This window comes from Brassica oleracea, chromosome C8 (assembly GCF_000695525.1).
Source record: "Brassica oleracea var. oleracea cultivar TO1000 chromosome C8, BOL, whole genome shotgun sequence".
NCBI lineage: Eukaryota > Viridiplantae > Streptophyta > Magnoliopsida > Brassicales > Brassicaceae > Brassica > Brassica oleracea.
Window position 1 is genome coordinate 36787662 of NC_027755.1, and position 22855 is coordinate 36810516.

The window sequence follows — 22855 nt, forward strand, 5'->3', positions numbered from 1 at the left end:
GGCTACATCCACGGGCAAAGCGAGATCTTATTATTGGAGACGATATTGAGCTTACAAAGTGCAAGTTTAGAGTTACTTCAAATACAAGATATATATAGTAACATCTCGCATCTAAAACCCTAGACTAAACGGACTCATGGGCTTAAGCCCACGTTCAGATGTAACATCCATAATAACTTGATGCAACGCTCTTGATGCAACCGAGTCGGTATGATGTACGTGATGTAACATTCATCGCCTAGATGTAACATCCAGATTCAAGGCATATCAACAACATTGGTTAAGCTTACACTATCCGATGGATGCTTTATCGAAGCCCTCCCTGATGGACACATGGACTTTACTGAACAACCTTTTATGGATGAGAAAATAAATGAAGATATGTTTTTCCCATCGCTCAAATAGCTTTACATCGGCGATATCGTGATTGAGGAGTCCTATTACCACAAGCTCATCCTTATGTGCCCCCATTCTGGAAGAATTGTTCATACATAACGATGGCGAATCACACCCGCCGAGTTGGATTGGATTTGCGCCATGTCGTACTTTGAAGCGACTTGTGATTTATTACGTCGTTCCACCCGAGTATAAAGATGTTTACGATGATCAAGAAGTTTGCATCGGTTGTCCAGAAAACCTTGTCTACTTTGAATTTTCTAGTTATGTCCATGATGTTTATAATGATGGTGGCGAGATGGAGTCGCTTGTCGAAGCTAGACTAGATCTTCGATTATTGGAGTCAACTACCAGTTTTGATGATTATACCGAGACAGGTGAGTATAATGATTTGCTTGTAGTGAATGGTTTTGATGATATCTTTGGTGATGCCACAATCCTGCTTTTGAGAATGGCCAGTTACGTAAAGATCCTCCACTTGTCTGCTTATTCTCTTGAGGTCAGTATCTCTTCCATTGACTGTTTTGGTATATGTATTCTATGTTGTTGTGCCTATGATTTTGTAATAATTATTTTAGTAATAATTAGAACAAAATCTCAATCCTATTAATAATAACTGAATACAATTCTGGACATGCATATAAAATAAAAATAGAAAACCAAATATGCCCTAAAAACTATTGAAATCTTTAAAAATAATTCTAACTATCAAAATAAATAGTAAAACTAAAATAAATTTAATTCATAATTATCATAAATCTATTATGAATATATATCTGTATATATGCTTATGGTTTCGATAATATATACATGCATTAGGCGCTTCATTTCGGCTGCAAATTGATCTTCACATTCGACAAGGATAAAAGCTGGCAAGTTCTGCCACGTCTGCTCAGAAAGACCCCAGCTACAAAATTTAGTCATCAAGGTATCAGTTTCTTGATGGACAAATAATATATTTTTCTTGTTTTGCAACTGATTTATTTATACACATATCAAATTGTATCGATTTCAGGGTCGACTCTTGCATCGAGTAACAGGTAGATGTGGAGATGTGTGCCCTTGCTATCATCGTCCCAAACGTAAGGGAGTGATTGATTGGCGAAAAGAGAAAATGTCTTGCTTACCGTATCTTCCACTGAAGGTGCTAGAGATCTCAGGATACGGAGGAACTTGTAGAGAGATTGAACAGATGGAGTTTTTTTTGGGAGGCCTGCAATACCTCGAACTCGTGAAAATTGGTGTTCAACCAGAGTCAGACTGTAACAAGTTGAGATCGAACCTAATGAGATTTCCCAGATTCTCATCCAAGTGCAACATCCAGTTCATCTGAATTTCTATCTCACTCTTGATGACAAGTTGGGAAATAGCTCTCCTTGCTATGTTCACATGATAACAATGTTCACATTTTATGGCTTAGTGAAAAAGAGTTAAAAAAACATGATCATAAGCAAAAACTCATGGAGCTTTTCAATTTTTATGTAATTTGAATTTAACCCCTGATGTTTTATCTATAACAAATTTAAACCCAAAAATCTTTGCGGTTTTGAATTATTTTCATTTTCGACCTTTATTTTTCAAACCTTTATACAATGTGCACCTTAAATTAAAAAACTTATCAAAATAATCACTTTGGAGATTGAGATAGATCTTCACAAAACATTTATAGTGCTCTTTAAGTTTTTATTAATTCGAATTTGACCCATGACGTTCTATTTATGTCAATTTAAACCAAAAATCATTGCGGTTTATGATTATTTATAATTTCAACCCTATAGTTTTTAAACGTTTATACAATGTGCATCTTAAATTAAAAAACTTACCAAAAGAACCACTTTGTCGATTGAGAGATAAATCTTCACAAACTATAAAAGAAAAGATTTTTTGTTTGGACTGGGAACAAGAAGACAGACAAACGAAGCTGCGAAAAGGCGATAGAGATGGGAAACCATAAGCTCAAATGGACGGAGGAGGAGGAGGAGGCGTTGCTCGCCGGCGTTCAGAAGCATGGGCCCGGAAAGTGGAAGAATATTATCCGAGATCCTGAGTTCGCTGATCCCCTCTACAATCGCTCCAACATCGACCTCAAGGTCTCTTCTTTCTTGCTCTCTGCTGTTTGTTCACTGATATAAATGAAGAACCTTACTTCGGTTTGAATGTGTGCAAAAGATTGAAACTTTATCACCGGAAAAATCTTCTCCCGTTGTTTGGTTTGAGAAGCTGTGTTTATGCAATCTGATAAGTTTTAGTTTCTTGTTGAAAAGGTTAAGACTTGGAAGAGTTTCGGATTTGAGGTTGTAGAGGGTTTTAGACTCTTGTTAGTTAAGTTGATAGATTGTTTGTTCTGTTTCTTTCTTTCTGTAGCATTTGAGATTCTTGAACTTACCTGAGATCTCGAGATGGTTGATTCACTATAATTGACACTATCAAGTGCAAGAAATGCTGTGCAGCTCGTTAGTCTTATAACTCCAGCTATGATTTTAAACCACCAGTGGTTGTGAACTTATGATCAAGAATCTTAAACATCCGATGTTTCATATTCTCTAGGATAAATGGCGTAACTTGAGTGTTCCTGCTGACATTCAAGGCTCAATTGATAAGGTGCGGACACCAAAAATCAAAGCTGCCGCTTTGAATCTAGCCGCCGTTGCAGCTGCTGCTACCAGTACTCCACCACCTTCTAGTGCGACCCCTTCTCCGGTTGCTCCCCTTCCTCGTAGTGGATCTTCTGATTTGAACGTTGATGATAGTTGGAACACTATGGTGGATGCAAAGAATGCTCCCAGGTTTGTTTTTTCTTTATATTCTTCTTCTCTGAGTGAGCACTTAATCATGTGTTAATTCTTAAGTGCTGTAAATTGCTAGTCTACTACTTGCATTATGACGCTTCCTGATGAGCCATTGGTTTATTAAAGGTATGATGGGATGATATTCGAAGCTCTTTCAGCGTTGACGGATCCTAGTGGATCTGATGTCACTACGATTTTCAACTTCATCGAGGTTAGGCATATACTAGTCAACTATTCTTTGTTGATCTTAGTTGTTGCATACCACTATGATAATCTATAGATAGCTCTATTAGGTTCGGTATCAGTTATTATTGTCATAGCAGCTAACTTCTGATGATCAAGTTCATGATAATGGTCTGGTTTCGTGTATAGGAAAAAAAACATGAAGTGCCACCAACTTTTAAAAGGGTCCTGGGTTCAAGATTGAGGAGGCTTGCTGCTCAAGGCAAAATTGAAAAGGTTAACCAGATAAGAGCAGGAGTAAGTAGTCTTGAACAAGAGCTCAAAATTTTAACTTTTTCTTTCCATCTGTGTTGGTTTCCTCATGCCTGCTGTTTATATTGTTTTGGTACAATGCAACAACAGACGCAGAACTTCTATAGGATGAATGGTACTAGCTTCTCGGGAATGAGAGCGCCAGTTGTAGCGAGACCTAAAGAGGTGAATGTGAAACCCCGGCAGACAAACAGTCAACGAGTACTCACGGTTTCGCAGAGGAAGGTTGATCAAGCTTCAGGAACCGCAGCTTTTAAGCTCGCGGAGGTAGAAAAAAATTTAGAATTGGTCAAAAGAGCTGCAGAACACAAAGAAAGGATGATAAAACTGGCAGAACAAGCTGAGATTATTCTACTGCTAGCGGAAGAGTTGCACGAAGCATGTAAATGATTCTTTCTTAAAAAAGCTATGACACTAGTGTCTCAGTGTTGTTCTATCTTGAAAAAGCTTTAGGACTATTTGGTGTCTGATGTTTTCAGATTTTGTTTTGTTGCAGGTTCTCAGGGAAAGATTGTGGAACTGAATTGAGGTTGATGGAAACAAAAGAAGCAAGCACAGAGTGAGTCTTAGTTTTGGTATATATACTGATAGTAATTAGCCATTAGCTTGCATTCTTTTGTTTCTTATGATGCCAACTTAGGAGGAATTGTTTGCACAAATAACATTTTACCGTTCTTTCGTTTACTAATGAAAAAAAGGTAGTTGAGGGTAATTAGCCAGAAACAGAAATGTATTGTGTGGCTTGGAAAGTACAGTATTAAACTCTTATCTTTTACTTTGTGTCATGCTTTTTTCTTTTCAATCAAAATCAATTAGTATAAGTGAAACGTATTTAACAGTCTTAAGCTTACAATCCAGAACCAAGAACAGTTTTATCTCTAGCATTATCAGTTGTGTTTAAAAGCTCTGATTGTAAATTAGACATTATTAAGTTGCTGTTAACATTATTAATAATTAACTCAAAAGATTGTTTCTTGTTGTTATCAACCGTCTCAAAACAATCTCTGAATCTGTAACAACACTGAGAAGATGTGTTTCTGTCACAACAAACAACCTTTGGGTTCGCTGTCAGAACAGTAAGAAAGAACTTAGAGTGGAACAAAAAGAACATCCTTTTTGGGTGTTGCAATCTGTTAAGTATACACACACAAAAACCTATGTATAGTTCTGATTCAGAAAAATTACAAACATCAGTCAGCTATATAAGTCCTTTTTTCTTTACTTTCTTCCATGTCATACACAACAAGATCAACAACTGTCTTCAGTCTGAATCAAAATCCAGTGCCCACCTCCATCAAAGAACCTGATACTGTTTCTACATGTTGGAAAACTTAAGGAATAAATCACCTTCTAAGAGACTAGACTGATGTTGGAGACATTGTATCTTGAGCTGAACAGTTTGACTGTTTCTTGTTGAGTTTTGACCTCAGATGTCTGATTTTCGCGTCAACTCTAGCTGTGAACCCGATCTTCGTCTTCTCCCGTGCTTTGTTACGCTCCCGTGTCCACATCCTTCTATCCTCCAAGTCTCTCTTGTAGTACTTGATCTCTTGAATGATGTGATGATCCATCGGATTCAAGAATCTCTGGAAGGATATGTGGGCGAAGTAAGGCAGAACTGTGGTCACTGTGACCAAAAAAGTGGATATCCAATATATGGGAGCAGGAGCAAGAATCTCAGCTAGGATTCTATAGATGTTGCCTGAAAGACTCGGAGGCATCATTCCGTAGAGGGCAACAAAGAGATACCACAAACCAATGCTTCCCCAGATCAAAACGTGTTGGATCCATGTGAAGTGGCTCATCGTTAAAGCGATTTGCACGTTCACAGCCCAGATGATGCAAGTAAACATGGTGGTGCCAACAGCATCCATGTCAGCGGTTTGACCAGTGGCTCTAAAAGCTTGCTCATAGATGACTCCTATGTTGAGGAAGAATATGGCGAGAGAGGAGTAGACGCCGTTTCCCATCCAGCCTAGTATTCTGTACCAGTCAAAGAAGAGATTCTTCTTCCCTTGTTGGTATAACGCAGGAAACTGCAGAACAAAAAGAAAAGAGTTTCTTGTGGTGAGTGAGAGACTCGGAGGAGTTGGTTCAGAACAAAATAAACCTTTACCTGTAAGCAAATCTCAGAGGAAACATCTTGTTCAAAGACTCCAAGGGCAATCACTGGCAATGAGGTAAGGACAACGTTGAAGAGTAATAGGTAGTAGTCATTATAAACTGATTGCCCTGAAAACCCGGTGAACGCCTCAAAATAGAAGAGAGTGAGACCAAATGCTATGTTTTTGTAGAAGAAGTAACAGATCTGGATGAAGAACAATGGAAGTTAGAAACCAAAAGTGTGTAAAGAGTAGAATAGGACACCTTGTAAACACACATATTACCATTTGAGCTATTCTTTTATAACACCAGTGTCCATGAACAACGAGTAATCTTTCCAGAAACCTGAACTGGGCAATAGAAAAATCGCTTGCCATAACAGCCTGCAGATACAATTGAATATAATCAGGCATTTGCTACAAGTTGGGACATTCTATAAAAAAATAACATTAACCTGCATCCCTTCGACTCCACTAATGCCAACACCAATGTCAGCTTCTTGAATCATTCCAACATCATTTGCACCATCACCTATTGCCAGTGTAGTTTTCCCGGTTCCCTCTTTAACTAACCTTGTTACCTTTTTATTGTAATAAACAAATATTAGACGCAAAAGGAACACATGAAGCCGGCATGTTCAGATAAGAGAAGGGTTGGTGGAAATACAATACCAGGGCTTTCTGCTTGGGAGACACACGACAGCATATAACTGACGCACAATCAACAGCCAAAGCAAGAAACTGAAACTTCATATCGTCCTCCAACGCATACGTTAGAGTTTTCCCGTCAATGATCAAAGCAAATGCAGCATGTGGATCTTTCTCTAGCTTCACCATTTGTACAGCTTTGGTGAGTTGATTCAAAATATTCTCCTTCACAGCCTGATTACATCAACAAACATATTATAATAGATCTTAGAGCTATCACTCTACAATAGAATTCACAGGTGAAATCATCTTATCCCCAAACCTTTGAATCTTGGGACCCTCCTTCTGAGTTCATCACAGTTATACATATCTGTTTCATGCCTTGCCTAAGTAAACTACATGAATATCTGCAGTTCAAAACAAAAGTTAGTCAAAGAACTTTAAAACATAAATGAATTATGAATCTACTTCAATGTATCAAAGTAATCGTTCTAACCCGATGTTGATTGCTGTTTCCATCTTATCCCCGGTTAAAACCCACAATTTGAGGCCAGCTTGGGCAAGTTTATCTATGCACTGTGGGACCTACAGTCAAATGAAAAAAAAAAAAACTCAGTTTTACATTAAACAAGATGAAGGAGAAGTGAGTTAAGGTGTCTTGTCTGATAAATGCATACCCCTTTCTGGAGTTTATCTTCCACAGCAGTTGCACCTACAAGAATAAGGTCCTTTTCGATCATATCTGAAATCTTCTCAAGCAACTCATCTCTGTCAGATCCTATAGAAGTTTTGGCCTTGTGAAACTCAGCGTTCCAAGCTGAATATTCATCCTCATCAAGCTTTCTGTACGAAAGGGCAAGAGTACGAAGTCCAGCTTCTCCATATTCATTTAAATGCTTAGTGGTAGGTCCCAAGTATGTTTTTCCATTCTTAGCCAATCGTTCAAAAATGATACTGCAAAACATTTAATAACAACTGCTTGAAATTTACATGACAACACAAAATTCCATGGTTCTAAAGATCTGTCCTAGCCGAAAAAGATTTTTTAAAAATTCGATTAATAGCATTGTAAATCGGTTCAAACCATTCACGAGTTTATCTAATTTCTGTTGTTTTGTATATCTAATTTTGATGATTCATCAAAATAACATAATAATTAAACCCAAAACCTAAAGTATCTTATAGAAATGTTAAAAGTATATAAAATAAATCAATAATTCGCTAACGCCTAAGCCTCCCTAAACCCAAATAATCCGTCTAGTTGCTAGTCATGAACGCCTAGTTACAGCTACCGATTTTTTGAACATTGCAAAAATCAAACAGAAAGTTTTTTTTTTGTTTTTCATCTAACCTGTCAGCTCCTTTGCATAGCAGAAGAATCTGCCCTTCCTCATCACGCACAACTACTGACATCCTCTTCCTTTTGCTAGTGAAATCCAACAGATTCAGAATTTTATACTCCCTGCATTGTTTCTAATACATCTTCAGGACTGTGTACTTAAAAACCCAATAATCAAAACAAAACTAAAGAAAGAAAGATCTCTAATAAAATCTCACCTCTCAATAGTTTGCCCTGAAGAAGACAATCTCTCGTGAACATAAACACTTGACTGAGTCCTCTTAAAGAACTCAAACCCAAACTCACTCGCAGCAGTAAGAAAAGAAGCTTCATCCGGCGACTCAGCCTCATACGTGTACTTGCCACTCTCCTCGTTAAGCTCAGGAATCGCCGTGTGACAGATAGCTAATATCCGAAAAAACAGAAGAACGTCATCAGCATGCGGCTCCCTCAGCCAGTTCCCATTCATCAGCCGCACATCCTCAAAACCAAACCCCTTTATAGGAACTCTAGGAGTCATCACCATCTCACCTTCATGATTACTACTGCTACTCTCCACCTCAATCTCTTGAACGCTCATCCTCGGAGTAGTCGCTCTACTGTGATCATCAAGATCAACAGCCATTTGCTGAGCAGCTGCAACCTCCACCTCGCTTGAACGAACTCCATAAGAAGTCCCAGCGATTGAGCATTTCAGAAAATCCATCTGGTTACAAGTCAAAGTCCCCGTTTTATCGGAGAGGATGGTATCAACCTGTCCCAGCTCTTCATTTAAATTCGATGTCCGCGCGTGCGCTGGCACTCCACTCTCACTATCGTACATATGCAAATCCTTGTTGATAAAAGTCGCTTGCAAGACCTTCACAACTTCGATGGAGACGTAAAGAGAGATCGGTATCAAGTAACCGTAAAGCAAGAGGGCAGTGATGAGATGCACAACGCCGGCGTAGACAGGGTTGCTAGGGTTGGTTAGATTCTCAGGCTCGTCTGGTCTCAAGTACCACATCTTCGGCATGTGGAACTTCGTCTCCCAAGCAAAACCTGACGAGCTTATGCAAGAGATCAGTATAAGTAGAACAAGAAGCGTGTAGATGATGTAGTCCATCGTCTTCTCGATCCTGCTTCTTTTGGAAGGAGAGCTCGTTGAGTTCTGCATCACTTTGGTATCATGCCCTGTGAACACCACAACTCCGTAGACGTAAGGCGTGTTCCTAAGCTTTGAGTCTCTCAACAGAATCTGACTCGGATCCAACGGGAATATCTGCCTGTCGTATTCAAGATTACCAACGAATGTGTAGAGACTCGGGTTTGGATCTTCGCATCTTATAGTCCCAGTGAAGTCTTTAAAAGACTCGTCATCATCTAGAGATAACGTTACCTCCAAGGATCTCTTCACTTTCAAGTTAGTCTCCCCATCTAAGTTCATAGTCTCCACATAGCAAATCCCATCCTCGTAGCTAGACGACAGCAAGAGCAAATCAGCAGGGAAGAAACCGTCCTTCTCAACTTTCACAACATCCCCAACGCTAATCTTCTTCCACTTCTTGCGTCGAAACTCGCCATCACGCTTATGAACCAAAGCTTTCCTCGCGTTGATCTTCACGTCCTGCATGAACCTGCTCCAGTCCTCGAGGGCCTCTTTCAACATGCTGAGCCCCACGACGAAGACCAGGGGAGCGATCATGCTCCACTTGTTGAACGGGGAGAGAGGGAAGACGGAGAGGATGGCGGCTACTAGGAAGTAGAAGTTGGCAGCGCGGTGAAACTGCTCGTAGAGGGATTTGGGGAAGAATGTGATGAGGTTGTACCTGGTGGTGGAGACGTAGTTGGAACGGTATCTCAGAGGCTTCTTCTTGTGCATGTGAGGCTGGTTGCAGTGGACTGTTCTGCTGAACCCTGGGCCTTGGATTGGGTGAGGGTCTTGGCCTTCGTCTGCGCTTGGTCTAAGGCATCCGAATGTGTAGATGTTGCTTAGTCTCAGCTTAGACCTTCTTCTACCTCTAGCCATTCTCTTACTAACAAATATAGAATCTTTTTTATCAAGAACTCTTCTTCTTCATCATAATGGTGGTCTCTGTACATAAAATTAAAACAAAAAATTAGATTAAAGTTTCTATCTTTGAAAGAAAAAAAAAAAAAATATATATATATATATTGATGAAAGGGGGAAATAAAAATTGGTCAGATCTAACGGACCAAACTGAATCAGATTAACATTTTGGATTTTGAATCTACCATTAAACTCGGAAAGAGATGATTTTTTTTTTAAATCCAAACGCATTTGAGTCTTTTTGTTACATGAATCTATGGAAATTCCGACAATGATTTAAGAAAAAAAAAGAATGGTAAAGATCTTCAAACCCAGAAACAAGTCAATTACAACATAGACTCATGAAAGTAGAGATCTTGGTCAGAGAAAGACAGCTAAATCTGGGAATTACCGAGGGGAGAGACCGAGAGAGAGACAGAACCGGCTGTTCAGCAAGAAGCTGAGAGCTTGACGGCAATGGCAGATCAAGACACGAAAAAAAGAAGCAGCTTTCTCTCTTCTGACTCTCAGATTATTTGAATTTACTCAAATTTTGCTCCAGATTCCATATGGGGTTTAAAGAGAAAGACGCAGACTTGTGATTTTCACTCGCTTTTTCTCTCTTACTTGCTCACACACGCACAATGAGAATCTGAACGAGTGCAAGGATCTTTCGTTGTTGCTTCCTCTTCCTCGTCTGCTTCGTCTTCTCTTTTTTTTTTTTTTGAAAGCTTCTTCTTCTCTATGATCTCTCTAATTAACTTCAACGATTAACGATAAAATATTGTTTTCTTTGTTGTTTCTCTATATTACTATTATTATTTTGTAGATGAACTCTCCTTACTCTTTTTTTTTTTTTTTTAACGCTGGGTAACACATTACATCATTATATAATCTCTAAATCTATTAGATATGATGATCAACTACCTACAACATATGCGATAATGATGAATAGCTCCACGAATAATGATTCCACGATGAAGCTCTCCCCGAAACACTTGAAACCACAGACAGTTCTGCATGTACGACATCCTCGATGGACAGGCTCTCACCACAACAGGCGACCACAACGAACGGCTCTGCTTACAGTACTCTGGAACCTCCGAAAGCTTCGCATCCTATAATCTGCAAGAAATTGTATAGTCTGGGATTTGAACCCCAGACCTGGGTGTAGAAACTTTTAAACCTTAACCAATAGGGTAAGGTGCTTCCACAAAAGAAATGAGTGCATGTTGTGCCTTACTATACCCCAAACAAAAAGTCATCACTGAATTTCAAAAAATAAAATAAAAAGATCATCAAATTGTTAATTTAGCTGGAAGTTTAATACAATTTGGAGAGTTTATTTTTAAAAAATAGAGAATTTATTTATGTAAATGGATTTGTCGTATTATTTTCATTCAATGAATTGATCACCCTTTGATTTGGTCAAACAAAACAAACGCTTCTTCCACTCCATTTTTGTGTAAGATAAAAAACGTTGATTTATATTAATTTTAATCATTCGTATAAGTGCCGACAACTCTTAATGATCGGTAGATTAATGTAAGTAGACTTGAAAAATAAGTAAATAACTCTCTTTTTATAATACGTAGCGAGATCGCGGGAGTGGGGGAGTGGACTGAACCAATACGCACCGTTTTATATTTTAAAATCACCCACTTGTAAAGTCATCTTTTAAATAATTGTTCATCTTCTAGGAAAAAATGTTTTTTTTTGTAATTTTTTTTGTATTCTAAAGAGCATCGACTAAATTGTACTACTATCACTGTATCACTGATGGAAAATCATGCTCTGTATATGGTTTTCCGAAACGTTAATCTCCTAAAAAGACACATTAAAATATGTCATTTATAAGTTTAATAGTAGTTTTTTTTCCATCATTAATAGAACAAATTCAATCAAAACTCTGAAAACTAAATTAAAAATATTGTGTATATATGAATGATATATAGGACGGTTAAAATATGTCATTTATATATTAAAAAATTGGGAAAATTGTTTTTAGGCCAAAAAATGGTAACTATGTATCATTAAACTAATTTTTATTTTGTACTATTTTGTCTCTAATACTCTTTAGTGTTTTTGAAAATAAATTAAAAATAATTTTACAAACAAAAAAATTGGAAAAATAGTAACTATTGATGAAATACCTATATAAACTTAGTGATATTTTTTCATGTTCTAAAAATATTTAAATCAATTTTAGATTATGTTCTACGTAAAGTATAACTGACATTATACAAAGTAGAAAATGAAATCTATATTTTTCATTGAATCTACTATGTTTAAATAATAGTACTCTAAAAATATTTAGAATACACATTCCGCGTTTAACATATCGCTCTAAAATCTGTAGAAATTAGAATCTACAAATGACTATAAATCTAAAACCTGTAGAAATCAAAATCTACGCATTAATATAAATCTAAAAACCTGTAGAAAACGAGTTCTATAGATTTACTATAAATCTAAAAACTGTAGAAATCAAAATCTACACATTGGTATAAATCTAAAAACTTAGAACTGAGTTCTACAGGCTGTTATTGGTTTATATATTTTGATTGATTTAGAAATTCATATAGTATTTATAAATCCAAGTAAAATATGCAAATCCGGGGGTTTTTCCTCGGATTTGAGTTTTTGTATTTTTAACTAAAAAATCCAAACAAATCCATTCAAATCCATTATAAAATCAAATATATTAGTAAATCCGTACGATTGAATAACACTTGATTTAATATAGAATTTATGAATCATTAAACCAATAACACATGATTTTAATACATATTTTAAAATCACAGAACCAATAACACTAGATTTTGTTCGGATTTTCAAATCCATTAAAATACAACAACCAATAACCCCTACTTATTGTATTATACGGATAAGAATAATTAGTTCCGAAAAATGTGGAAAGAAAATATTTGAAAATATTCAATTTCTATATATGAAAAAAATTAAATTTTCAGAAGAAAAAAAAATCGTGGGACATAAAATATAGGTTTAGTTTTTTTTTGAGAATTTTTAATATTTTCTTTTATCTTAATTACTTTAATTATTTATTATATTTTAATATTTAACAATTGTTTTGTTAATTGTAATTTTGAATTTATAATTAAAATTAAGGTATTATTGTCATTTTGAAAATAATTAGCTTAATGGAGCATAAAATATATGAGATTAGTTTAAAAGGACATAATTACTATTTTTTTGCCTAAAAAAATAATTTTCCCAAAAAAAATTAAATATGAAAATCAGATAATTGATTTGAATGTCATTTTTTGAATGTTTATGCGCACATCTATACACTTTTATAACTAAATATATGATGGTCTTCTTTCTTTCTGGTCCCGAATATATTTTTTCTTTTATGGAATTATATGAAAGTATGACGATAGATGGAGACATGACAGTGTCTGGTGTGACATCCAAACAGCAAATGTATGGACAAATTGAATGAAGAAACAGTTAAAAAGACTGCCACTTGCCAAATCAAGCATGGCTCAAAAATATTAGTAATCCTAATCATGTTTCTACGCTCTCTATCTTTTATCCAAAAATGTTTTAAATTAAATATATTTTTTTTGAAAAAGAAATTAAATATTTTTACCTTGAATAGATCAAAAAATGTTTGAAAAAATATACAAGACAAATGGGAGAAAAATGGTGAACATATATATAATATTTTAAAATCACGTCAACTTTTGTTGCTTACAAATAAAACAGAATGGATGATCATTAATTTGTATACCAGTATATATCAAAATAAATGGCTATTTATAGCTAATAAAGAGTGATTAGTTTTTTTTTTAACTAAACTAATCGTATATATCAAAATAAATGGCTATTTATAACTAATAAAGAGTGATTAGTTTTTTTTTAACTAAACTAATCACATATATATATATATATATAGATATTTATATAAAAGTAAAATTAGGTTGCAAGGATAATCACATGGGATCACCCTCCATGATTCTATGGACCTTTATCGAGTGTTTCGCCCAACACTATGTACTTTCTTTTCCCGTGCACAATGTTGACCTACTTTGCACTATTTTACTTATTCTTCGCCTTACTTTTCTATACAGTACTATATAATATGGCATCTATTAGAAAAAGTGGTAAACTTAAGTTTACATCTACTGGTTTTAGCAGTATATTGGAACCATTAAAATTCATCGTTTTCATCAATCCATTGTTCAATAGGTGAACACAGTTGCAAAGATTATGTATATATACGGAACATTGTAAATGGAGCCTAGATATATAGCATTTTTTAATTATTGGAGAAATTAAATAAATACACCAAAAAGTTGAAAATGAGTTTCACAAAGAAAAAACTTCAAAAACATAACTACAATAACATCTGTGTTTGTGTCGATGGCATCGACATATGTAATTTCCATACAATTGTCGAACTAATTATATCACTAAAGAATTTTTTTTATCAAATCTTAATCACTAAATCATTAATTGTCAAATATAAATTGTATTCACTATTGGTAATTTCGTAACTTTTATTTAATGAAAGAATGAAAAATATTAGTTCTAAATTATTAATTAATTTTATGGTTAGTTTAATGAAAAATATATAATATATGTTTAGTGGATCAACATATTTTTTCTAGAGATTTTTAGAGCATTCTAGTGATTGACACATGTGAAAGTTAGAATGTTGTAATGCTTTTTTAATATATAAGAGATACATATCGTATGTATGAACGAAATCAATGAATATACATAGCATATATATATATACACTTAATGTTATCTCTTATGATCCTTTTAAAAGAAACTAAGTAGCACTCGTTTTTGTTAGTGTAAGTAACAAGTAAACACTATATAACTACAAATACTGTATTAGTGTAGTACTAGATTTAGATAGATCATAAGATAAGATGCACATATGATTCAGAAAACCCGTTGTATTAACGATGGATTCTTCTTTCGCCTAATATCCTACTTTTTCGTATAGATTGGGAGTCGTTAAGAAATCGTACGGCCAGATTTTAAACGTGGGAGGAGATGGTAGTATGACCCACATAGAGGCGTCCCATAACTATTAACCATTTATTATGGCATTTTCTGTTCAATTTGTAGTTCGATATATTTAATTGAATACGTGTTTTCATTTCAAAATTTATATGGGTATGTCGCATTAGGATCAAGGTGAAAAAAAACAAAGAGACATCCATATTTAAATTATTAATAAAGTTTCGAAGACTTGTAAGATTTCAATCATATACTACTCATTCTTTTTCATTTTAAATGTCATTTTGAATTTGCACACAGATTAAAAAATAATTAATTTTGTATATTTTCTATATAAAAACATAATTATATATACACCTAACCATATTTTAAATAAAAGAAAATTAAATTATTAAATAAAATTAATAAATTTTGCATTGAATGTTGAAAACGACATTTATTTTGTAATGAAATTTTTTTTCTACAATGACACTAAATATGAAACATGAGAGTATTAATTATTAGATTTTAAATTATTTCCCCACTTACAAAAAGAAACATTTAAGAAATTATTAAAAATAAATATATATGTGTATGAAATGTCGTAATACATTTAAGCAAAAAAAAAACTTTCATAATACGGTACTTGGAGTGCTAAAATAACCGTAAATGATGTGATAGATTTGAATTTTATATTACTCATCCCCATGTATGGTTTTAAGAGATGTTTAAGGTTTTTGCACAAATATTAAGAAAATACAAACTTTTATGTAATTGACTTTGGTTACATAAAATAACATTAAATAAAACTAATTTAACAATAAAAAGATGCAGTATTTTATAATTGGTCAAAAAATTTAAATGACATTAAATTTCACATAGGATTGTGAGAACATCACTTATTTTGAAACAAAATCAAAATCTTTAAACACCGATTAAACTGATACGGAGGGAGTATCTACTTAAGAGAAGCCTTTCGATGATCTAAATTCAATTTGTTGGACATGTCAAGTTGGGAAAATATTGTTTCACTAACCGCAGTCATCATTAGGATTTACTTTAGAATAAATGTGAGATAATGGTGACAATTAATTGTTGACTTTGTTTAGTTTGATTGTGACGGGAATGTTCAAATATCCAAAAAACATGCACAAAGCAAAAACCATCACATTGACACAACAAGAGCGTTAAGACAAATTATCAAAAGAAAAAAGAAGCATTAAGACAAACCTAACAGAGACAAAACAAAAGGATGTGTTTGGTTTTTGGTATGTTGCTTATCTTAAAGTCTCTCTGTCACTCTCTTCTCTTTTACTTTCCAGCGCCAAAGTTTAAAACAAATGGACGTATTGTTGACTTGAATTATTGCGACGTGCTTGCAGCTTGCTTTTCGTTTGTGTTTTTTCTTCTTTCTTTCGTCGTGTGTGATTTACGTTGGAATCATTACAATAAGTGTAATAAAATTTCACAGTTTTTTTACCCAAAAAAACACAGGTTTTAGATAATTTCTCAATTTATTCTACAATTATATAAAAGGAAAAAAAATATTGGAATCAGATAAGACATTTAGAAGAAAAAGTTTATGTTTAACTAAGAGAAAGATGAGAAATTAAACTATTTCATACATAATATCAAAGATTTCACATCTTGATATCTCTGAGGGTAAATAATGATGTCAAGATTATGAAAACATCAGAAAATTGAACAAATATAAACGGGTCAACCTTCATTTGAGATCTTGAAAAGAACGAGTATCTACATTGCTACATAGTATCATACTCTATAGTTAACACATGTATTGCGTATTCTGTTGGGTAATCATCACTGACGTCATTTCTGATCCTTTTTTTTACTTGGAACAACCTTCATTTGAGATCATGTGTGCCAGTCAGTGTAAGACTTCATTTGAGACCATGTGCCTACGTATTCACATGTTTAATCATTTCTTTGACAGAAAATTATCTCAACATGCGTGAAACTCGATCAAAAGTCTGAAGATTGTGTGGACTTTGAAGAATGTGAATTTTTTTTTTTTTTTTTTTTTTTTTTTTGGTCAAATGAAGAATGTGAATTATGTTGAAAATATATGGCAGAGCAACAATAATGCTAATGTGTAATTTACAAGAAGTGGAGTTATATAAAGAGATTTATATATACATGGTGTCCACTAGTTAACCTTACCTCAATGGCTTGGTAAATAAAAATAGTTTGTAGCTATGCTTCTAACAGTACATATTTTTCTTAAGTAGCAAATTTTGATATGGTGATTCACCCTCGGGGAACAATAAAAGTTACAATTGTTAAGATTAGCAATTTCATTGTCGTACAGGTTTACACATTGCAATGATGCAAGACGCAGTGCTGGTTCAGACCAGACTACTGATCTATACCCAGTGCCGTCCCATAATTTGGGGTGGCCTAAAGCACAAAAAATATTTATGTGGCCTCTTATATAAATACCAACAATAAATAGTAACAGTCAGCCAATACAAAAAGGTATAGAGTTATCGAATGGTAAAAATTAAAATTATGTTGGACAAAAAGAGAATCAAACTACGGTATGCTAACTCAGATCAAACTTCTAAACCATTTGACCTAACTATTATTCAGTGACAAATGGTATTAATGTTTTGTTTATATTTTGTGGCCTAAAGCAGATGCTTTATTGCCTTATTGCAGGGACGGGCCTGTCTATACCCACCAGGGATAGTCACTGGAAGACATCTCTGGACCAAGAGCCAGCGAAGCTAGAAAACGAGCCATGATTTTTTCTTTTCAAATCAGTTTCAACAGCCTGTTGGTTTCTGTTTATGTCTTGTTTCAGGAACGGTTCCTGTGAAACATATACACCAACTATATATATAAACAGAAACAGCTTCTGCTTATCTTTTACATATATAAGGATATTGATGAGAGCTAACTTGGAATCTGAATCGATTCTGTTCCTCCTTGTTTGTTTATACTTTTCACTATGGAATATGGATGCATTTTAACATTTACCTGAATATATCAAGAACTTAGGAAAGAGTTGTCAAAAAATCAAAATATAATCTATGAAAAAGGCTCATCGAAATCTGGTGGCTGGCCTTAGAGGCTCAGAGAAAAAACAAAGGCCATTTTGTCCCAGTAGCCTGTCTAAGTTTAGCTGTTTCAAGCAAAACTAAAACAGTGAGTGCACAAGGAAACTAAAACAGAACTGATCTGGAGTTTTAGCATTTGGCATCTTTGCAAACCAGAAGAATGCTGTTTTCAGTGTAATAAACTTGCCTGTACGTAGGTTGCAGCTAATAACAATGGAATATGGCTACACATCATCAATTCCAACAGCATCAATCTTGTTGTGCCCTTCAACTACAACAGCGTGCCGTCTTAGAATTAAAAAAACTACACATAGTTTGACTCACATGCTCTACACAGGGAGGAAAGAACAATCATAAACTGAAATGTGCAAACTTTGACAACAAGTTTCTTCAATTTGGTTGAAGAAATGGAGTTTTCAATGTAAACCAAAAAAAAAAAAACAATTATAAGAACTCTTTTAATCTGAAAATCATCATGGTGAAACATATTGTAGTAAAACAATCATTCAAACAGTGATATTACAGTAGTAAAACCCCTCTTTTCTTTCTCCTCAATCAATTAGCTCTGAGTATTCTTTGAATATATAAATCAGCTTCGGTGGTTCTCGGTTATATTACTAACCGGATCTAAATCTCTTCTGGTTAGCTATCCCAAGTGTTCCACTAGAATCACCATCCGACGAAGCGTCCACTGATCTTGAGAAAGAATGAGAGAGATCACCGTAAAGACTAGCTACTCTTCTGATATTGTTGTTGAGCTCTTTGATCAGACCAACGTTTCGACTCAAGTTCTCAGGTTGATTGGACTCGTGGTTCTGATTGATCTCGTTGATCAACAGCCGGTTCTGATCCAAAATGTCTTGAACATTCACAAAGCTCTTCTGGAAACTCTGCAGCACTTTCCCATCCACATTGGTGTGTCTGTCTCCAAATCCCGAAATCACACCTCCTTCCATGTTCGATTTTTTTTCGCCACCAAGATCAAAATTATATTCCTGTAAAATGCAATAACATGAGTAGAGAACCATGTCAAAGCCAAGAAAGGGGTCACAATTTACATGGAAAGATGCATCTTTTGGACCAGATAAAATGACAACTACAAATGACCTGATCAAAGTCTTGATTCCATTAGGACAGACTTTCTCAAGTTAAGACAAGATCCCAACACGATTCAGGTGAGAAAAAAAAAAAGCGTTGAATTGTTATAAAGTGGGAGAACTTTTTGTTTGATCTGATGAGGCAAGTGGGAAAAGGGATCTATAAAAGAAGAAGTAAAAGCTGCTGTTCCAGAAATATCAATTAACTTGACAAGTGGAAGCAGATTCAGAAAAATAGTCGCAATCTCAACAAAATTCAAAAACACGCAACAAAACAAAAGAACATATAACAATCTGACAAAAACTGAAAAGAGCTCCGATCCAGTTTTCATTACCTTCAGAAGCAGAAAGAACGAAAGAAGCTCCGATGAGTTTTTGTCAAAAAAAAAAAAAGTGTTTAGGGAAGCGGAAGCCAGAGACATGTGGATCGGAACCATCCCGACCCGTAAAAAGATTCTTAGTTCCGTTGAACAGCATGTTGTTGAAAGGGGGAAACTACAGAACGGCACGTAGTTATAAAACTCGTGAGATAAAATCAATCAAGGACACTATCGTCATTTCTTACTCAGCCATCCCTAACTATAAATACATCCATCCCGTCACCAAGTTCTCAAATGGCGGAACCTATTCGTTCATCGTCTATGCCACCGAGACCTCTCCAATCTCCTAACCCAATGGAGCCTTCCCTTACATCCTCCGCACCTCCACCGTCGTCATCGCAACAACAGCGACAGCGACAACGACACGTGACAGCTCCGATTTCGAATTCAGCAGCGTCTCCGGCGATGGTTTCAACGACGACCGAAGGTGTAATTCAGCAGTTGCCTATTATGCAGCAATCACCAATGTCGAATTACCACATAGCTCAAACCCCTTCCGTTTCTCGCATGAACCACATTCAGCAGCAGCAAGGCCAATACGGCGACGTTTTGAGGCAGCAAGCTGGGATGTACGGGACGATGGACTTTGTTGGTGGGTCAGGCCAAAGCGGCCACTTGTCAATGCTTAGCGGTGGAGCTGCAGCAGCCCACATGAATATTCACCATTCCCAATCATTGTTACCTTCCTCGGTATGACCTTCTTACCTTACTCTGTTGAGACATGATGTTAAAGTATGTTTTTTATTTAGTTCTGTCGTGCAATGGGAACGAGTGTCAAATTGTTGCTTTTTCTATGTTCTTGCTTTCGTTTTTTTTTAATTCTGGTTCCTGTAGATTGCAATTGCTTTTCTTTTTAATATGCATAGTGCTCTTTATCGTATTTGTGTGAACAAAATCACTTTTTTTTTATTATTATTATTATTCTGAGAGACAAATGAGCTTTCCCTTGTAGCCGAGGCAACAATCTGGTCTAGTCCATGGCTCTCAGTTTCATCCAGCAAGTTCTGAACAACAGTTACATGGGATTGGAGTGATGGATTCACTGATTTTGAGGTCGCAAATGAGAGCTAACCCTGCCCTCTATCCTCAGCACCGAACCAACCCTGGACAAATGAGATCACAGCAACACCTTCTTACTTTACCTCAGGTATGAATGAGTAAACAAAAAAATATCTTACTCTCAAATTGTCAACTACGTGTTACCTTATGGCTGATATATAGATAGATGTCACTAAATGATTTCTACCCTTTCTCTGCTTTTGGCTTCTTGTTGCACATTCCTGATTAAAAATAAATAAATATTCATATACATGTTGGTATTTGAATTAATAATATTGGCTTACAAACATCTGTAATTGGCTACTAAAGAACCTACATGGGGCTAGAATAATTCTTATAAATTTGACTTGTATTTTTCATACGAGAATGAATGCATTTATGTTGTTGCAGAGAGAAAATTCCTGATCCTTTGACTTCTTTTTAAGTATGTGTTTCTTCTTAAGAGCTACCTGTAATCTTTCTTCAATCCCTTGTGAAGGTCCAGAACTTCCAGAGGACACCTTCTCTCGCATTCATCAATGCTCAGCTATCTGGTTTGGCCCAAAATGGACAAGCTGGTATGGTTCAGAACTCATTGACGCAGCAGCGGCAATGGCTGAAGCTAATTTCGGAAATAAACAGCCCCAATTCACAATCATTCCGGCTTCAACCGAGTCAAAGGCAGGCTCTACTCTTACAGCAGCAGTTTCCCTCTGCTCAGCTGCACCAACACTCCAACTCCATGCCTTTGAATCAGCAGCAAATATCGCATATTATACATCAACAATCACAGATGAACCAGGCTCAGATGAACCCATCTCAACCCCAACAGATGCAGGAAATGCCAATAAATCAACAACAGTCATCTCCACGGATGCCGAGTAATGCAGGACAGAGATCTGTTAGTGTAACAGGTTCACAACCAGATGGGACAGAGCCGGGTGCAACAACACCAGGTGTTGTTAGGTCCAGCCAAGGACCAGAAGCAACAAACCAACTGCTTGGCAAAAGAAAATTACAGGATCTGCTTTCACAGGTGATTGTCCTATTAGATCCTTTGGTTTTCTTTTTTATTTATTTCTTCTTTGTATTTTCTATGTGAAGAAAAATAATGTCTCATCCATATGATTTTCAGGTGGATGCACATGCTAAATTGGATCCTGATGTTGAAGACCTCCTTTTGGAGCTAGCAGATGATTTCCTTGATTCGGTCAGAAGCTAATGCCCTTAGTTATTAACTTCCCAATATATGTGGAAAAGTATCTTTAGCTTATAATATTTGATTGCAGGTGACTTCATTTGCATGTAGATTGGCTAAGCATCGTAAATCAACCGTATTGGAGCCTAAGGATGTATTACTCCACTTAGGTTTGTCCTTCTAGACCTATGTTTCGTGTGGATTACTACTAGCTGCTGTTGTTACTCATTTTGCTGTTCAATGGTGTTATAATTGATGCAGAGAAAAACTTGCAGTTGGCAGTTCCTGGATTCTCAAGTCAGAATAAACACCAAACAAAAAACGTAAGTGGTTTTCGTTTCTCAACTCTCCAAGAACATATAGTATCTCAAGTTAACAATTTTATTTTTGCAGATACCAACTGATCTCCACAAGAAGCGAATTGCAATGGTAAGCTAAATTATAACCATTACATTTTCTGTGTACAGTCAGAGTCTATGGACCTCTCAAGTTTCTTTTTTTGTTTTAGGGTCAAAAGCTGCGTGCTTTGGTGGAATCCTCACCACCGGGGAACAATGCAAGCAACTCGAAGGAAACTATTAGACAAGTGATGGTGAACCCAAATGGTGCAAACCATCTCTCAAGACCATCTCCCAGTTCAGAGCAATTGGTTTCGCAGAAACCGGGTCCTCGTATGTTACGACATATGAAACGTTGACCTTCAACACATCTATAAAGAGAGTGAAGGCATAAGGAGTCAGTCAAATTGTATATATTCTCTCATATAATTGGTCTTATAGGCAAATAGTTAGATTTTTTAAGTTGATCTTATTATTACAGCTTTTCAAAAGAATGCATGTCTCCTATTTATCTTGTCTTTGCGGTCCTCTCTACGTCAGCTTCTAAGCGCAACTCGATCGGTCAGGTCGTTGGCTCTGGTCTGATAAATCTAAGTTGATGACTCTGCCTCTTTGAATCCTTCATTCCAACTTAAGTTCCTGTGTTCCTACCAATGAAATGATCTCCTATGATCCAACCATCCAGGTTAGGTGAATAAAATCCCACGAATAAACTTTGGGTCCGAGTGGTGACCATCCGGGAAACAAGAGGAACGAATAAAAAAGGAATATACGGGAATAAAATACCAGAAATGAAAAGGAATGGTTGTTCCTTATCAAATTTGACAAGGAATAATTTTGTTCTTTAATTCTCTACAAAAAAAGGAATAAAAGGGAATGAGAATAAATTATTATTTCTTGTGAATGGTAATTTTTTTTAGGAACGTTAGGAAATGCATTATTCCTCGTC

At 35.6% G+C, this 22855-nt stretch overlaps 5 protein-coding genes across 8 annotated transcripts; 3 read left to right on the forward strand and 2 right to left on the reverse strand.

Annotated features, from left to right (window-relative positions):
• Window positions 1–412: 412 nt before the first annotated feature.
• Window positions 413–1809, forward strand: LOC106311031 (putative F-box protein At1g64540). The gene is made up of 3 exons (XM_013748261.1): window positions 413–895; window positions 1216–1324; window positions 1412–1809. The coding sequence occupies exons 1-3, from the start codon at window positions 695–697 to the stop codon at window positions 1438–1440; spliced, it is 339 nt and encodes a 112-aa protein (XP_013603715.1). The 5' UTR covers window positions 413–694; the 3' UTR covers window positions 1441–1809.
• A 494-nt stretch (window positions 1810–2303) lies between these two features.
• On the forward strand, window positions 2304–4449 carry LOC106310092 (telomere repeat-binding factor 4-like). The gene is made up of 6 exons (XM_013747296.1): window positions 2304–2486; window positions 2944–3182; window positions 3312–3396; window positions 3558–3665; window positions 3771–4062; window positions 4177–4449. The coding sequence occupies exons 1-6, from the start codon at window positions 2337–2339 to the stop codon at window positions 4206–4208; spliced, it is 906 nt and encodes a 301-aa protein (XP_013602750.1). The 5' UTR covers window positions 2304–2336; the 3' UTR covers window positions 4209–4449.
• A 325-nt stretch (window positions 4450–4774) lies between these two features.
• On the reverse strand, window positions 4775–10593 carry LOC106311759 (putative phospholipid-transporting ATPase 4). Of its 2 annotated transcripts, XM_013749031.1 has the most exons (11): window positions 10211–10593; window positions 7988–9843; window positions 7782–7892; window positions 7108–7384; window positions 6927–7015; window positions 6753–6837; window positions 6455–6664; window positions 6238–6363; window positions 6068–6166; window positions 5797–5988; window positions 5039–5716 (listed from the first exon to the last, which is right to left on the reverse strand). In XM_013749031.1, exons 2-11 carry the CDS (start codon window positions 9775–9777, stop codon window positions 5039–5041), a joined length of 3657 nt encoding a protein of 1218 aa, XP_013604485.1. In that variant the 5' UTR covers window positions 9778–9843; window positions 10211–10593. The 2 variants fall into 2 exon arrangements, with proteins under 2 accessions (XP_013604486.1, XP_013604485.1); XM_013749032.1 differs by lacking the exon at window positions 10211–10593 and having other exon boundaries at window positions 4775–5716; window positions 7988–9777.
• A 7695-nt stretch (window positions 10594–18288) lies between these two features.
• On the reverse strand, window positions 18289–19403 carry LOC106311936 (protein ELF4-LIKE 4-like). 2 transcript variants are annotated; one of them, XM_013749279.1, is made up of 2 exons: window positions 19288–19403; window positions 18289–18850 (listed from the first exon to the last, which is right to left on the reverse strand). In XM_013749279.1, the coding sequence occupies exons 1-2, from the start codon at window positions 19387–19389 to the stop codon at window positions 18473–18475; spliced, it is 480 nt and encodes a 159-aa protein (XP_013604733.1). In that variant the 5' UTR covers window positions 19390–19403; the 3' UTR covers window positions 18289–18472. The 2 variants fall into 2 exon arrangements, with proteins under 2 accessions (XP_013604733.1, XP_013604735.1); XM_013749281.1 differs by lacking the exon at window positions 19288–19403 and adding an exon at window positions 18963–19277.
• A 105-nt stretch (window positions 19404–19508) lies between these two features.
• Window positions 19509–22618, forward strand: LOC106311935 (transcription initiation factor TFIID subunit 12b-like). Of its 2 annotated transcripts, none has more exons than XM_013749277.1 (8): window positions 19509–20022; window positions 20285–20479; window positions 20870–21406; window positions 21506–21580; window positions 21660–21738; window positions 21830–21891; window positions 21962–21997; window positions 22077–22618. In XM_013749277.1, exons 1-8 carry the CDS (start codon window positions 19567–19569, stop codon window positions 22263–22265), a joined length of 1629 nt encoding a protein of 542 aa, XP_013604731.1. In that variant the 5' UTR covers window positions 19509–19566; the 3' UTR covers window positions 22266–22618. The 2 variants fall into 2 exon arrangements, with proteins under 2 accessions (XP_013604731.1, XP_013604732.1); XM_013749278.1 differs by having other exon boundaries at window positions 20876–21406.
• Window positions 22619–22855: the final 237 nt, after the last annotated feature.